This window comes from Streptopelia decaocto (assembly GCF_964273445.1).
Source record: "Streptopelia decaocto genome assembly, chromosome: 12".
NCBI lineage: Eukaryota > Metazoa > Chordata > Aves > Columbiformes > Columbidae > Streptopelia > Streptopelia decaocto.
The window spans coordinates 17,300,681-17,317,430 of NC_138667.1; the positions used below are offsets into that span (position 1 = coordinate 17,300,681).

Consider the following 16,750-nt stretch of genomic DNA (forward strand, 5'->3'; position numbering starts at 1 on the left):
GGCGGGTGCTGTCTCCCCACACCAGCTGGCCCCTCGCGCAGCACCCCAGCGCGGCATTTTATATGTTCCACCTGCAGCTCTCTGCCTTTCTGAGAGCTGGTCCTGCAGTAGCAGGGGGGCACGGGGGTCTCTCGTTGTGCGGGCACCACTGTGCTCTTCGCTTCTGTTCCAGAGAGAAGCACGGAGCGATTTGCTGCCCGCGCCTGCCAATGCCGGCCCGTGCCAACGCCACCCGCCCAAAAAGCGGCAGAGCATCACCGGAGGAGCCAGCCGAGCCCGCCCTGTCCTCAGATGACTCCAGCCTTTCCTTTTCCATCTCCCTCCATGGGCTTTGCTCAGCAGGGTCAGGTTGCAGTGCCGAGCTAGGGAAAAAAAAAGACATGCTTAAGGAAAGGCACAAAAATTTAAAGGAGTAGAAACTTCCCAGCCTAGCTGGCTAAATCTGATTTTTCTGGGTTTCAGCAAGCAGGGAGGATTCAAACAGAATCACAGGATCATGGAATGTCAGGGGTTGGAGGGGACCTGGAAAGCTCATCCAGTGCAATCCCCCCATGGAGCAGGAACACCCAGATGAGGTTACACAGGAAGGTGTCCAGGCGGGTTGGAATGTCTGCACAGAAGGAGACGCCACAACCCCCCTGGGCAGCCTGGGCCAGGCTCTGCCACCCTCACCGGGAACAAGTTGTTTCTCAAATTTAAGTGGAACGTCCTCTGTTCCAGTTTGTACCCATTGCCCCTTGTCCTATCACTGGTTGTCAGAAGGTGAGAAAAGATAACCCTAGAGGAGGTAACACACAGCTGGAAAAGGGAAAAGGCCACACTTTACCAGTGCTGGGCATACAGTGATCAAACTCCAGAGAAAATAACCTCCTAGAAAAATGGAGCTGGAGCAGTGGAGAAGTGAAGCAGAAGGTCAGGGAGAAGAAAGCTCTGCCTCTTGCCAAAGGGATCCGCATCCCTTCCTGCAGCCACGAGCTGAGAATTACTTGTCTCCATAGCTGCTGAAACCTTTACGTCTTTATAAAACAGACTCAGAGAGCACTTTTTTCCCATGCTGGTTGGTGTTTCTTCCAGGAGCCGCTGAAGCCCCATGGATGGGCAGCAGAAGAGCTGGTGTGCTGATGGCTGCCCCAGCTGGGGCCGCCCCAAAGGTGCTCTGCCCGGTGGTACCACCCGAACGGACAATTTCACACAAATTCTTCCCTCTGTTGCACCCGGCAGAGTCAGATACCAATGGCAGAGCGAGCCGAGGTCCAGTCTGGTCCCACAGAGCCGGCAAAGGTGTTTGCAGCGGCAGGGAATCATAGGATCATATGAGTCATCAAATACCAGGTTGGAAGGGACCTCAAGGATCAACTGGTCCAACCTTTCTTGGCAAAAGCCGTGTCTAGACAAGCTGGACCAGCCCTGTCCAGCTGAATCTTAGAAGTGTCCAGTGTTGGGGAATCCACCAGTTCCCTGGGGAGATTATTCCAATGGCTGGTTATTCTCATTGGAAAAAAAAATTCACTCCTGTGTCCACTTGGAATCTCCCAGGAGTAAGTTATACTCATTGCCCCATGTCTTTTCCACCTGATTCCTTGTACAAAGGGCATCTCCACCTTCTTTGTAGCCACCCTTTAAACATTAGAACATGGTGCTGAGGTCCATGCTGCATTCGGACGCCCACCCACCACCCACCGAGCTGCCCTGGCCGGTCTCCGCTCACCGCAGCAGTGTGGAAACCAGTAAGGCCCAGCTGGGTGGGAAGTTAGTGCTCACTGGTTTGGCGCTGGTGGGTCGGTTATCCAGCAGGTGGCCATGGACGCCTCCAATAACACGGTGAGGCGGTTTTGCTGTGATATGTCCAAATCAGGAGCACCCCACCGACGCATTGGTGGGACGCTGCCCAAGGTGGCAGGTGGCCCAAGACGAGGGGCGTGGGGAAGGTGAGGGTGGCCCGTGCGTCTGTCTGTGCCACTGCCAGTCTGGTGATTTTCAGCAATAAGCACCAGCTGGTGCACGTGTTGCTGTGTGGTCAGCAAAAAGCCGTGGCACAGGGTGCGTGAGGGGTTTACGCTGCCTGACACACTAGTGGTTTAAAAACCTCTACTAATCTCAGCGGCGTCTGCAGTGTAGGTGCATTTATAGATTGCCTCACAGAGAGTTGATTTCTTTGTGCAACCAAATCTCTAGACTAGCCAGGTTGGAAGTGCCATGGCGCTGGTCTGGGGAGGTCACCTGCCAGGTGGCTTTACACATTTAATATCTTTTGGCATCATGCATGACTTGTTGTCCCCTTCCCTTGAGGGAATAACAGCAAGCAGGGAAAGAGGAAACATCAATCCGGGCACAATCTGGAAGTGCAAATTGTCAGCGAGAGATAAAGCCGGGGAGGACAAAGCGGCAGCTGTGGTGCTGCTGCTTCTTGCTGGCTGCAGCGCTGGGCTCTCCATCCCCAGGCCAGCTCCGATGTCGCAGATGTCTCCGCTGGAGACATTCAAATCTCATTCCTGGAGTTTAGGCTCAGCTCTTGGACCAGGCACCAGAGCTCTGCTCCGCGCTGTGCACCATAGGCTCAGTCCCATCGGCAGCGTGGCAGGGAGCCTGGAGGGGCTGGGGGTGGCTGGGAGGCTTGTTCAGGAGCGAAGTGCTGCAGAGGTGACACGATGTGGCTGAGAAAGTGGCAGTTCTCGTTTTGTCCTCGTCTGCAGCTGGCCTGGAACTGCAGGTGCAACTCCGCTTAGCTCCAACCCTCAGCCCCCTTCAGCCTTGTCATCCGCTTCTGCAGGCTCTGGCAGACAAAACGGCTCTTCCACGCTGCTTTTTTATTGCGATTAGCACCCCGGCAACAGCTGACGTACGAGGTGGGTCGGGGGCTGTGTGGCAAAGGCTGGCTCAGAGCAGAAGTGAAAGAGACGGAAACACCGGGTGTTTGTTAGCATGCTGAAGGTCGAACTGATAGCAAGAGGCTGGGCTCCCGGGCAGGAGAGGCACCCGGCTCGGGGACCCGCCAGACGAGGGCTGGGGATTCAGGCAGCACCTCCACCAGCCACAAGCACCAGTCGGGGCTGGGCAGTGACACCAGGCACAGGGACAAGCCAGCGCAGGAGCAGGGAGGGATTCACTTGATGTTTGAGCCAAGCTTTGTGCTGAAGAAGCAATCAACCATCCCTTGGCTGTATCCACAAGTGCTGCCCAGGCTGGGGACACTGGGCAGATCCCTGTAAAGTGGGTTTGCTGAGGTTTCCGAGGTACCACCGAAACAGAGTCCCATAACCTTGAGATGAGTCCAGGTAGCACGCTGCCAGTCTCTCCGGCATCTCTTCCTTCCTCCCAACCTCTGGGTTTGCAAAGGCATGAATTAAATGTGACCTGTGGGCACGATGAACCAAGATCCACGTGCTGTGTGCCTGCTGCAGCCCGCAGAAACCCCCGGCACGGTGCCTGCGGGGGCTGCCAGGGTCCCTCAGAATGCTCCTTGCCTCCACAGCCGTTCCTGGGCAAATGCAGCCGGACCCAGAGCACATTCTGGACAGTCACACCCTTACCCAGCCTGTACCTACTTAGTTTGGCTTCACAGAGGCCACGGGAAATGGTGCTGAAAGCTTTGCTGAAGTGAAAGTTCTCCCCTCATCCACGCGGCCAGTCATCTCATCTCATCATCCCATCATCTCATCATCCCATCATCTCATCATCTCAATCTCAGGCACACAGGTGGGTCAGGTGTGACGTGCCCTTTGTCAATCCCTGCTGGCTGTTCCCTTCTCATCCTTCGGGTGCTCGGCAGTGATTGCCGGGAGGATTTGCTCCATCACCTTCCCGGGGACAGAGGAGAGGTTGGGCAGGCTGTAGTTCACCAAGCACTGTTTCTGGCCCTGCTTGAAGCTGGCTGTGATGTTTGCCTTCTCCCACTCACTAGAACCTCCTGATGGCTATGTTGTTTCAAAGAGATCAGAGAGGCTGTGTCAACTGCCAGCTCGCCCAGCACCCTCAGGTGCATCACACCAGGTCCTATGGACTTGTGTATGTGTGTCCCAAGACAATCTTCCGCTAGGATGGGCGATGCTGCTCGGCTGCAGATTGCTGCTCAGACCAGGGACCTGGGAGGCTTGAAGGCAAACCCCAGTTCTAACAACAGAGTCAACAAAGGCCTGGAGTACCTGGGCTGCTCTGGGTCTGTGGTCACTGGAATCATGGACATGGGAGGCTTGTGGACCTGCCTGGCCAGTGAGAGCCCAGCCAAGGAAACCACTGCTGTGTCACCAGTGTCCGTGGCACTGTCACCAGCCAGCACCTCCGGGGGCTGCGGGGGACACAGACTGCATCAAGTGAGTCACTCTCTCTGCTAGAAGGGATTTGCTTGTGTTTCACCCCTGGAACCTGCTGTGCTTAATAAATGCAACCTTTGAAATCTGCTGCCCTTAATAAATTCAATGTCAATAAATTCTGGTTTCCTGCCTCCTTCCAGCTCCAATCAGCCCTGCTGTGACTTGGCAGGTATGTGGGGACTTTCCCAGGGTGAAACCTCAGGGATGTCGAAACCCGCCACATCCACCCAGCGCTGCCCAGCGCCTGGAGTCCCCATGGGCTGGACGCCCTCGTGTGTGACCTGTGTGGGAGGGCTCTGCTGCTTCTGCCTGCATTTTCAGTTTCATTTTCCTTCATTTTGATTTTTATCAGAACCGCGCAGCTCCACCTGTGGCACCAGCAGCCTGTTCGGTGCCGGGGTTCTGGGTCCGTCTGCAGCAGCAGCGTCTAGAAGAGCTGTGGCCCCCCAGGCTGGAGCCCAGAGCCCAGTAACGCAGCATCAGCACTGGCGGCGGTAACTGCTGCGGTGGGTGTGGTGAGAGGAGCGACTCCATGGCTGCGGAGCAGGGAGGGCTGGCGTGGGGTTGGCATGGATTTGGGAGTGGGGTGGCCACCCAGGCTCTCTCTAGCTGAGCCCACGTGGGCGCGGGGACAGCCCCAAGGTGGCCTGGGCAGCGCGATGGAACCTGCTGCGTTCCAGCAGCCTGCAAAGGGAGGGTCGGCTCTGCTGTGTGCTCCGGGGTGCTCAGTGTGCTCGATGTGCATCCCCTTCTCCACTCCTTGTGGCTGCTGGGGACAACAGCCCCCCCTGACCCCGCTCTGCTGCAGATGTCTCAGGAATCGCGGCAGCCGAGCCGCCCCACGGCCCTGCTCATCCCTACGGCGCGGGGCGGGCGAGCACGGCGCGCCATGTACCTGCTGCTGGCCCTGAGCACCGCGGCGCTGTGCCTCGCCGGGGAGTCCCTCACGCCCACCGCTCGCAGCCTCATCTCCCACTTTGTGGCCCTGCAGATCGGGGTGCTGCTCAAGGGCATCTGCTACCTGGCGGAGGAGATCTTCCACCTGCAGTCCAGGTGAGCCAGCGCTGTCTCCCCGGTTCCTGGGGGGACAAGGGCATAGCAGCCTCTGGGTGTTGGGAGGGATCTGTTCCTTGTTTCTAACCCCATGCGTGTCCTCTGTGGTGATGCTTTGCTGTGCCCCGGCAGCACAGGCTGCTGTCCATCAGCCTTGCATCTTTCTCAGTTCCTCATCTTCCTCTTCCTCCTTCTTCTTCTCCTCCTCTCCCTTCTCCTGCCTGCCCATCTCTCCCATTATCTGTTGACATCTCCCTTTCCTTCCAAGTGCGCCCTTTCCCTGGGGAGCCAATCTCAGCCCCAATCTCACCCACTGCCAGAGGACACGAGGCTGTTGGCGATAACATCATCTTGCTGTCCAAGGTGACATTGCAGCTGCTCCCCTCCCAGACCCAGGGGTGCTGCAGAAGCCCCAGCCTGGGTGCACCCCGGTGCTGGGCAGGGTCCCACAGGGCTCTGTGCTGCTCCAGAAGGTCAGTGGCACTGGCAGGGCAGTGGGACCATCCCCTGGCCAGTGCTGCAGACAGGGATGGTGGGTGGTCACCAGCCTGTCTCCTGTCTCCTCTCCCACCCAGGCACCACGGCAGCTTCTGGAGGGCCCTGAGCGCCTGCGTCCCCCTGCACCGGCACCTGCCCTTGTTGCTTGTCTCTGGCTCAGCCCACGTGGCTCTTTTCGATGGAGATGGGTGGCAGCTGGGCCTCCACCTCGTCCTGGCCAGCCTGGGCCATCTCCTCACCTTCGTGCTGGGACTCAACGTAAGGCACCAACACCTCTTGCCCAGCCGGGTGTCCCAGGGAGCGTGGCAGCCCCAGGCAGTCACAGAATCTCAGACTGGTTGGGGTTGGAAGAGACCTCTGAAGATCCCCCAGTCCAGCCCCTGCAGGGTGACCAGAGCAGATCACACAGGGTCACGTCCAGGCGGGTTTGAATGTCTCAGAGAAGGAGACTCCACACCCGCTCTGGGCAGCCTGGGCCAGGCTCTGGCACCTCCCAGCAAAGAAGTTTCTCCTCATGTTCAGATGGAACCTCCTGTGTTTCCGTCTGTGCCCGTTGCCCCTCACCCTGTCGTTGAGCACCACTAACAGAGTCTGGTCCATCCTGACACCCACCCTGGAGATATTTATAAGCATTGATAAGATGCCTCTCAGCTTCTCCAGGCTGAACAGCCCCAGCTCTCTCAGTCTCTCCTCATCAGAAAGATGCTCCAGACCCCTCAGCATCTTTGTGTCCCTCCAGTAACTCCTTGTCCTTAAACTGGGGAGCCCAGAACTGGACCCAGAACTGCAGATGTGGCCTCACCAGGGCAGAGCAGAGGGGGAGGGTTCACCTCCCTCAGCCTGCTGCTCACACTCTTCTTCATGCACCCCAGGTACTGCTGGCCTCTTGGCCACAAGGGCACATTGTTGGCTCATGGTGACCCTGTTGTCAACCAGAACTTTCAAATTCTCTGCAGAGCTGCTTTCCAGCAGGTCCACCCCAACCTGTCCTGGTGCCGGGGGTTATCCCAACCCAGGTGCAGGACCCCACGCTTGCCCTTGTTGACCTTCCTCATGTTCTGCCCCTGCACGTACAGCCCCGCAGCAGCAGAAACGCTCTCGTTAGCTCAGCCGAGGCGCTGATCTCGGCCCACACTGCCACGCGTGCTGGTGGGGCCCGGCTGCCGTTACTGAACCCGGCCACCCCCTGCTGCAGCCATAGCTCCCGTGGCACAAAAAAAGTGTGGTTTTAATTCCACCAGTCAAGCTGGTGCTTGGGGGAAGAGCAGCCTGCGGGGTCTGCAAAGGGTTAATTATCAGGTGTGCTGTGGTGGCAGAGCCCAGCGCCGGGGACCTCTGCGGCGTGGGGAGGGCTCTGCTTCACCCAGCAGAGCTGGGAGGCAAGAGGGGTCACACAGGTGACAGAAAGGTGCTTTGGGGATGGCAGCCATCAGGTGCATGTAGGGTTTCAACACCCATTTCTACCTAAATGAACACACAGAGCTGGCAGAGGCCCTGGAAATGCCACCATCGGGTGCTGGGGTGTCTCTTCCCGCATGCTGGAAGCACTGGGCAGATGCACGGGTTGCACTGGGACGCGCAGTCCCAGTGGAGGATGCAGGCAGGAGGGTGTCCAGCTCACCCCAGCATCAGCTTCCTCATCTGCAGGGCTGTGTGGGCCATCGAGAACGTTTGGCCCATGGGGTGGTGAAAGGGCCAGCAGGGCTGGTCACTCAGAATCACAGAATCCCAGAATGTCAGGGGTTGGAAGGGACCTCGAAAGCTCATCCAGTGCAATCCCCCCACCAGAGCAGGAACACCCAGATGAGGTTACACTCTTCAGATCTCGCTGCGGGGGCGGCTGCTCCGCAGTCCCCATAGCGAACTGACTGGTGTCTGCTGTCATCGCCACTGCTCTGTCTGTCCTTCTCTCTGCAGAAGCCCTCGGCGGTGGAAATGTCTGAGATGTTTGAGACGTCCAAGCAGAACGTCGCTCATGGGCTGGCCTGGTCTTATTACGTTGGGTACCTAAAAATAGTCCTGCCACGTACGTAGCTCTTTCCCTGCATTATCATGCCTATGGATAGAAATAGCTCCCGATAACAATCCTCTCACTTCTACAGTGTCAGCAGGGGAATGGGGACCGAGGTAGAAAGCAGCTGTACTCACACCAGCCCCCTCTGCCCAATATTCTCTTCCACCAGGGGTGAAAAAGTCAATGGAGGAATTCAGCAGAGCCAACCCCAACGTGCTGACATGCAAGGAGACCTGGAAGCTCCACATCTTGATCCCTCTGAGCTGTGATGTCTATGATGACCTGGAGAAAGTTGACAGCAATATCCAGTACCTGACAGACCTCGCCGAAACTACCCTGAGCCGAGCTGGCACCAAAAAAAGGGTCTATAAACACAGCCTGTACGCAATCAGGGATGAAGGCAACAAGGTAGGCTGAGGGCAGCGTCAGAGTGGTCAGTATGGCTCAGCCCAAAGGTCTCCCTGGCCTCAGATTCTGGCCCAGAGGCGGCTGTGAGGGCAGGACAGTGTTCCCTCTGCTGTCAGGTACCCCCAGCTCTCAGGTTCTGTGAGATGGAGAGGTCCTGTCCGTGCCGGCCCCTGCAGCCCGTCCTCCTGGCTGCCTCCTCCTGGCTCAGCCCTTGTGGGGACGTTGGGCTCACTGAACCCCTCCTGGAGTTGATTTCAGTCTGGAAAACAGCAGGAAACTGAGCAGAAAAAAAGCAGATGTGGGGTCCATTTCTCACAGGACAAGTGAATTTTTCCTTTTGTCATGAAGAGATGCTTGAAAACGTCTGTGTGAGTCATTATATAATTTGACTCTCCCCTTCCTCCAGTCACCTCTTTCCCAGGCTGAGCCCCAAATCCCTCCACCTCCTGTTGCATTCACCTCCTTCCACGCCTCCAGGCAGATGGGCCTCTGCCCTGCACCCCTGTAGGAGGGAACCCCCTGGTCCTGCCGACCCAGCCCTGGGTGGAGGTGTCAGCAGAGCGATGCTTCTCACCTGGCTCCCCCTACTTTGCTATTTGATGGTGCTGAGCACTCAGCTTCTGGTTCTAAACCCAGCAGGGCTTCTTTTCTGGCCCTGCTCCCAGGGAAGCGCGGTCAGCGCTGGGTTTCCCCGTGGGGATGCAGACACTGACGCTGTTTCATCTGCCGGGCTCCCGCTGAGTCACTTGCACCCAGTGATCTCCAGCAGCTCCACAGCCCAGCACTGTGCTGACCCGCTGTCCCCAGCTCGCTGGCCGGGCAATGCCGAGGGCGCACGTGGCAGTGACACTGGCTTGGTCACTGTGGTGACTGTGCTCCAGGCTGGCAGCTCTTCCTGCTGCTCCGCATTCACCCAGGGAGCCCGTCCCTCGTCCTTCTGACACTCTCAAACTGTCCAGTTTGCCATCAGTACCCCCACTGCAAGGATATTGTTCCTTCTTGTCTTAGCCAAGTCATGATTTCTGGCACTGGGAGCTACATTCCAAGGCCCCAGTGAATGGGACCATTAATGAAACTATCCAAGGAAAGGAGAGTTGCAGAAAGATCAGACCAGCCAAACCGGAGTATGAGGTGGAACCCAACCACACAGGGCCTGCCCTCCTGGGTTGCTTATTTCTCCCCTCCCTTCCTACCATAAATCTCAACATCTGCTGTGGGGAAAGCAGCTGCATAAGAGATCTGCTGAGCCATCCCCTCATCCCAGTATGAGAGTTACTGGTAACCCTGCTCCTCAGAATTTTTGATGGCCTTAGCAAATCTCTCCTTGTTTGTTTGATCAGCCTCCTTCCAGCTGTGCATTCACCTTGCCAGCATTTCACAGAATCCCAGATGTCAGGGGTTGAAGGGACCTGGAAAGCTCACCCAGTGCAATCCCCCCATGGAGCAGGAACACCCAGATGAGGTTACACAGGAAGGTGTCCAGGCGGGTTGGAATGTCTGCACAGAAGGAGACTCCACAACCCCCTGGGCAGCCTGGGCCAGGCTCTGCCACCCTCACTGGGAACAAGTTTCTTCTCATATTTAAGTGGAACCTCTTGTGTTCTGTTTTGTACCCATTGCCCCTTGTCTTACCATTTGTTGTCACCGAGAAGAGTCTGGCTCCCTCCTCCTGACACTCACCCTTTATATATTTATAAACATTAATGTGGTCTTCTTCTCCATTCTCCTGCTCTCCATTGGGGTGCTCAGATGTCCTCATCTCTAGCGGAAACACACCAAGAAGGTGTGATCACACACAGGCGAGGGGCGTCTCCAGGAGGACCAAGCTCCATGGGGAAAACCCCTCCCCAGGCCAGGCTTGGGAGTGCCGCAAAGCCAGTGGCTGCACCCCAGCACCCACAGGAGGGAGGCAGCTCCCGGAGCCCACCCGGCGCTTGGGCACAGCTGTACCCAGCTGAGGGCAGGGGGACACTGGCCCCATCCCCGGGGTCCAGTACCCAGCACCAGCACAGGGCAGGAGCTGCCCAGGAGTCTCTGCCCAGCACTGGGGACCCCGACAGCCCTTTGCTGGACACTCAGTGCCCCTGTCCTGACGTCTCTGTCCTCCCTCCCGCAGCTCTGGCACTGCGCAGTGGAGTACGCCACCCCGCTGCAGTCCCTCCACGCCATGTCCCAGGATGACTGTGCTGCCTTCAGCCGGGAGGACCGCGTGGAGCAGGCCAAGCTGTTCTACAGGACGCTGGAGGAGATCCTGAGAGGCTCCCGGGAGTGCGCGGGCACCTACCGGCTCGTGGCCTACGACGGTGAGCGGGCGGGGGACGGTTGGGGTCCCCAGGCTCCCCCAGCCCTCAGTGACCTCGGGTGAGGGCAGACGAGGGGCAGGAGATGGGATCTGTGCAGCGCTTGGCTGACACCTCCCACAGAGAGACACAGAGTCATAGAATTATTTTGGTTGGAAGAGACCTTCAGGATCATCAAGTCCAACTATAACCCACCCCTGGCACTGCCCCATGTCCCTGAGAACCTCATCTCCATCTGTCCACCCCTCCAGGGATGGTGACTCCAGCACTGCCCTGGGCAGCCTGTTCCAATGCCCCACAGCCCTTTGGGGAAGAAATTGTTCCCCAGATCCAACCTCAACCTCCCCTGGCGCAACTTGAGGCCGTTTCCTCTGCTCCTGGCGCTTGTTCCTGGGGAGCAGAGCCCGACCCCCCCTGGCTCCAAGCTCCTTTCAGGCAGTTCAGAGATCAGAAGGTCTCCCCTCAGCTCCTGTTCTCCAGCTGAACCCCCCAGGTCCCTCAGCCGCTCCCATCACACTTGTGCTCCAACCCCTCACCAGCTCTGTTCCCTTCTCTCCACTCGCTCCAGCACCTCAAGGCCTTTCTGGGCCTGAGGGGCCCAAAACTGACCCCAGGATTTGAGGTTTGGCCTCAGCAGTGTCCAGCACAGGGACAGTCACTGCCCTGGGCCTGCTGGCCACACTATTCCTGACCCACACCCTCAGATGGCCCTGGGGGGTCTCTGCCCCTGACACAGGGATTTCTTGCTGTGGGTCTCGGGAGTGGGGAGGACGCTGGCAGAGCTGGTCCCTGTCCAATACCCAGAGGCACCTGAGACAAATGCTCTTCTGCCGGGACAGCGGGAACGCTCCCTCAAGGCTGAGGTGTAACAGGGGCTGCCGAGGACGGAGCAGCTCCCGTCACTGCTGCTGTTCCTGCTGGGGCTGGCAGCCCCGGCAGCAGGACGGGTGCTGGGGTGTGCGGGCTCAGCACCGTTCCTGCTGAGCGGGGATGGGACAGAGTGAGGCTTTCCCTTTACCATCCTCCTTTCCTTCCCCTTCTCACCTCCGCCAGAGCAGCAGGGCTGGAGAACAGCTTGCTGCTTCTTGCTGAAATGGATCCCCTTGTTTTTGAGAGGAGATTCAACGCTCTCCCTGATGGGGAGGAGCATTTCTATCCAACACAACAAGCACTACTGGAATCCAGCACATAGTGCCTGTTTTTTGCTCTCCTTCCTGCACTCTCTGTTTCAATTTCTTTCATCTGGCATGCTGAAAGGAGAAGTAAGAGGCATATTTTGACTTCTCAGGAAATTCTGCGTCTTTGGAGGCATCTCCCAACAACTCTGCTCCCTGCCCAGGCTGCTGCCTCGGGCCAGACCGGTGACAATGGGTTTTGTCTTTCTTCTGTTGCAGAGTCAGGTGAAGCAGAGACCCACTTCTTGTCCAGAGAGCTGCTCTGGCACCTGCGGCAGCAGCATTATGAGGAATACACCGTGCACGAGGGGACTCGCCCCTGCAGCCCATCCACGACCCTCACCTCCACAGAGCTCAACCTCCAGATCAGCGCGTCAGACCTGCCGCAGCCCTTGCGAAGCGACGGCTTCTGAACCGCAGCGCTGGCCGCCCGCACCGCGGCTCGGGGCTCCGCTCCCCGGCCCCAGCCCCTTCCTCCCACATCCAGTGCCGCCCGTGGCCGCCATCCCCAGCTCCTGCAGGAACTCCCCACCAAAACCTCCTGTGCACCACGTGGACTGGGAACAGCTGACTCAAACCACAGCCCTGTGGCACGGTTCCCATCTTCTTGGTTATGTATATCTCGTATATTAATTGTTGTTTTTCAATCTGCTTTGATTTGTGTCATATAAAGCGTTTTCTTCTGGGGCAAGTGCATTATCCTGAATCTTGGGCATGATGTGCTGTCTGCCCTTGGACATCTGTGTTGTCAGAAGGGGCTTTGGAAATCCCAGACATGGTGTGTACATGTGCGCTGGGTCCAACACGCCCAGCCATCCGGCCTGGCCCATCTGACGGCTTCTGATGGCACATGGAATATGCGCGGGACTCCCGGCCTGATGTCACACACAAACATCCCCATGTTCCGCCCACTCGGGATGTGGAGGGGGAAGCAGAGGAGACCAGGCCTGGGAACTGTGACATTTGGTGGTGCCACGGTGCGGGAAGCCTCCCTGCCTTTGCTCCATCCAGCAGTTTTGTGCTGATGCCCTTTGTGCCCACGTTCCTCCCGAGCTCTCTGCAGAAGTGTTTCTCCAGCCCCATAGGACGTGCCAGACCCCTGGAGCGCTGGGAAAGGGGCAGGTGCAGCCCTGGGGGGGTTTGCATGGGGGTTCTGGTGCAAGACATCATGTGTTGGGTGCTCAGCCCTCCATGCCTGGGGGTGCAGGACCCTCAACTAGCCCAGCCAGCCAGGCAGACAGCAAAATACCAAAGGTGCCCCTGGGGCAGGCCATGGGGCAGGCCATGGGGCAGGCGAGCTAGCTGTCCTCAGGCAGCCAAGCACAAGTGACATGGCGTGGTCAGAGCTGCGTGCCATGGGACAGAATGGTGGCCTCAGGGCTCCTCAGGCTGCCAGAGCCCATGGCAGAGCTTGGTGCAGGGCCCAGAGCTGTGTACCCATGGCTCTGTGCCTCAGTTTCCCCTTTTTCCAGGAGCTGAAGGAGGATCTGGCCAGCCAGTCCTGCCCTGGGAGGCAAGGTGGGGCAGGAGGCAGCTCTGTTGGCTCCGATGTTGCAGCATCCCTACGTTTGGTCCCTCCCAACTCCCAGGACTTTGGCAGGAAGTCCCAGAGAGATCCCAGAGGCTTGTACTCAGCCTGAGCTTCCAGCACCAAGGCCCAGACGCAGCTGTAACCACCCTCTGGGCCATGGAGACCCCCAGGGGACTGTGGAGTCCAGGGGCTTGGAGGAGGGAACCCAACTACCTGGCTAAGGACAGTGACACAAGTGCTGTGCCTGGCGCCATTCACAGCTGCCTGGATGGGTTTGCCTGGAGCCAGGGACACAGAGGCATCCTGGGGGATGCTGCTGCCTCTCTTTGGGGATCCTGGGGAGTCCCCAGTTAAGCCACATTCCCTGACACCATTTCTCCAGTGTGGCTGCGGTCTCTCCGGTCCTGTAGAGGGTAAGTGTCAGGAGGATGGAGCCAGGCTCTTCTCAGTGACAACCAGTGATAGGACAAGGGGCAATGGGTGCAAACTGCAACAGAGGACGTTCCACTTAAAGATGAGAAGAAACTTGTTCCCGGTGAGGGTGGCAGAGCCTGGCCCAGGCTGCCCAGGGAGGTTGTGGAGTCTCCTTCTCTGCAGACATTCCAACCCGCCTGGACACCTTCCTGTGTAACCTCATCTGGGTGTTCCTGCTCCATGCAGGGATTGCACTGGATGAGCTTTCCAGGTCCCTTCCAACCCCTGACATTGTGTGACTGTGATTCTGTGACGGGTATGCCATGGCTCTAAACAGCCGGCTCAGGCTCCTCGCCATGTCTGTGCCTCATGGCTCATGCTAGAGCCCAGCTCCGCGGCTCTGAGCACGCACAGCCCGTGTGAGGACCGTGGTGCACTGCAGGGTGACAAACCAGCCAAGAGGCCAGAGCCAGCACAGCTGTGGGGATCACGGTAGGGCACTGGGCTTTTTGTCGCTCCCAGGCCAAGGTGAAGGGGTTTGTGGCTGAGCAGGATCACAGAATGACAATCACAGAATGTCAGGGACATCCTTCCCTTCACACAGTGCCCGTGTAGCTCCAGGGACATTCAGAGCTCTGTGAGCCCTGTGGGACACCATGTGCTGTCCCTCATGGGTTGGTACCACTATCCTGGCCTGGACATGTGCTCTGGGCTGAGGCATTCTGCCCCCAGCATGACCCCAAGTAAAGAGGGATCGGCTACAGCTTATTCCTCTCTCATCTAAATCCACTCATGAAATAGCTCCAGTTCCTTCTGCCTCTCCCTGGCTTTCCTTCCCAGGATAAAACTGCTCTTACCTGGCAGCTGCTGCCCAGTGAAGCACCCCAGCTGAATATCAGGGCTCCATCTTTCAGGCACACGGCAGAACACAATTGGAGATCTTTCCACAGCTCCAGAGCTTTCCGAGGAGATTTGGCTGCATGTTGGTCCGCTGGAAGTGGGAATTGGAACCCATTCCAGGATTCAGTAAAACCTTAATCTGCAGCCTAATCTCTGGGTGCTGCATCTGTGCAAAAGACACAAATGGCAGATGAAAGGGCAGTGAAGGGAGGGTTTGCGGCAGCAAAGGCCGCTGCAGGGAGCCAGCTGTTCTGCAGAGCTGTGGGGGATCTTTGCCGAGGCTGTCGCCATGTGCTGCGCCGGCCGGAGGGAGGAGGCAGAGCTGTGGAGCTGCAGGCGATGGATGGACCTCCCGCTTGTGGTGGGACACAAACCCCTGGGTGCAGCGAGCAGAGTCCTGCACCTGAGGGTCTGGCCCTGGGCTGGTGGGCAGGGGTCCTGATCACCCGCGTCTTGTTTGGGAGCAGCGTTGCCAAGGGCACAGAGCAAATGCTGTGGGCACCTGCCGAGATTCGAGGTAAATGCACGGCTGTGGCATCGGGGCTGCGGTCAGCAACACGGGCACAGGCAGGACCTGAGGGAATGGCAGAAGATGTGCCGGGGAGGGTCAGTTGGACATGAGGAAAAGGTTCTTCACCCAGAGGTGCTGGACACTGAACAGGCTCCCCAGGGAGGTGTCACGGCCCCAACCTGACAGTGTTCAAGAAGAGACTGGACAACGTCCTCAGACACACGGTGTGACCTGTGGGGTGTCCTGTGCAGGGATAGGAGTTGGACTCGATGATCCTTGTGGGTCCCTTCCAGCTCAGGACATTCTGTGATTCTATGATTCTACAAATCCACTGGGCATCCCCGTGGGACACAAACCCCGGCTCCTTCCCAAGGCCCTGCTCCCTTCCCATCCAGTCACTTCTTATCTTGCCCATCACGGCCCGCAGGCAGGTTGGGCTGAAGGTGGCTGACAAGCCCAGGGACGGCCACAAGCCCAGAGGAAACCTGACAGCACAACCTTGTTCCAGCAGAGACCGTGCTGCCAGCCAAAGGCTCCGCTCCTGCCGTGCTCAAGGGCAAAGCCGGGGCCAAGCACACAGCAAGGCCAGGCCTGTGCTGGCAGAGTCGCAGGCAGAGCTGGATCGCAGGCAGGAAAATCAAACCTTGGAAGTGGAAGCTGCTGCCCAAGCTGGCAAACAGTGGATAACCAGTTTCCCCTTGAGCTCCCTAACAGCAGAAACCTGCTGAGTTTTTGTGCTAATTGCAGCATTCCAGACCTGGCTTGGGACGCCCCGGCTGCTGAAGGTGCCGTGGGGCCGCAGCCTGGCCATGCTGCCGAGCACCGTGCCCTCACCGCTGCTGTGCCCACAGCCACGGGCGGGCTAAAGCTCCGCATGTCCCCAGCCATCACGAGTGCTGGGGCAGGGCCCTGCACAGCGATGCCCCGTGCCTCGGTGCCATGGCTGCCCGGGCGGGCAGGGCTGTGCGAGGGGCACCAGCACTGCACCGGGACTGCCAGGGACCCGAGGGGTGATGAGCAGATTTAGGGGTATCTTCAACCCGAGCCGTCCGAGCAGAAGCCATGGGAACAGGAGCACAGCCCCAAGACTGACGCAGGGCCCAGAGCCCCAGTCTGGCTGGTCCCTGGACAAGCACAGAGCCCCGGGTGACCCGCAGGTGGGCTCAGTGCAGCAGCGAGGGGTGGCTGGTGGTGCTCTGGCCCTGCCTTGTCCTCTGCTTCTGCACCGGATGAGACTCACAGAACCATGGAATAGTTCAGGTTGGAAGGGACCTCCAAAGCTCCCCCAGTGCCCCCCCTGCCATGGCAGGGACATCTTCACCAGCTCAGGTTGCTCAGAGCCCCGTCCAGCCTGGCCTGGGATGTCTCCAGGGATGGTTCATCCACCACCTCTCTGGCCAACCTGGGTCAGGCTCTCACCACCCTCAGGGCCAACAATTTCTTCCTCATGTCCAGCCTGAATCTCCCTCCTTTAGTTTAAACCCATCACCCCTTGTTCTGTTGCAACAGGCCCTGCTAAAAAGTCTGTCCCCACCTTTCTTTTAGGCTCCTTTTAAGTCCGGAAAGGCCTCAATAAGGTCTCCCTGGAGCCTTCTCCAGGTTGAACACCTCAACTCTCCCAGGCTGTCCTCCCAGG

At 58.3% G+C, this 16,750-nt stretch overlaps 3 protein-coding genes across 7 annotated transcripts in view; 1 reads left to right on the forward strand and 2 right to left on the reverse strand.

Annotated features, from left to right (window-relative positions):
- NDUFA2 (NADH:ubiquinone oxidoreductase subunit A2) overlaps positions 1–16,750 on the reverse strand; it is a 165,750-nt gene that overhangs the window by 122,619 nt on the left and 26,381 nt on the right. The gene's annotated exons all lie outside the window — the stretch shown is intronic.
- The window catches only part of CD14 (CD14 molecule), a 62,275-nt gene that overhangs the window by 29,409 nt on the left and 16,116 nt on the right, over positions 1–16,750 (reverse strand). The gene's annotated exons all lie outside the window — the stretch shown is intronic.
- STING1 (stimulator of interferon response cGAMP interactor 1) lies at positions 4,666–12,440 on the forward strand. Of its 4 annotated transcripts, none has more exons than XM_082063612.1 (7): positions 4,666–4,825; positions 5,093–5,363; positions 5,939–6,119; positions 7,779–7,887; positions 8,045–8,283; positions 10,400–10,586; positions 11,978–12,440. In XM_082063612.1, the coding sequence occupies exons 2-7, from the start codon at positions 5,119–5,121 to the stop codon at positions 12,169–12,171; spliced, it is 1,155 nt and encodes a 384-aa protein (XP_081919738.1). In that variant the 5' UTR covers positions 4,666–4,825; positions 5,093–5,118; the 3' UTR covers positions 12,172–12,440. The 4 variants fall into 4 exon arrangements, with proteins under 4 accessions (XP_081919738.1, XP_081919739.1, XP_081919737.1 ...); XM_082063613.1 differs by having other exon boundaries at positions 4,666–4,816; XM_082063611.1 differs by having other exon boundaries at positions 4,666–4,816; positions 5,119–5,363.

Excerpts from the sequence above, each read along its gene's own strand:
- STING1 (XM_082063612.1), top strand. The coding sequence starts at position 5,119 with ATGTCTCAGGAATCGCGGCAGCCGAGCCGCCCCACGGCCCTGCTCATC. Across the intron at positions 8,284-10,399 it reads TCAGGGATGAAGGCAACAAG|CTCTGGCACTGCGCAGTGGA; the intron begins GTAGGCTGAGGG and ends TCCCTCCCGCAG. Across the intron at positions 10,587-11,977 it reads CCGGCTCGTGGCCTACGACG|AGTCAGGTGAAGCAGAGACC; the intron begins GTGAGCGGGCGG and ends CTTCTGTTGCAG.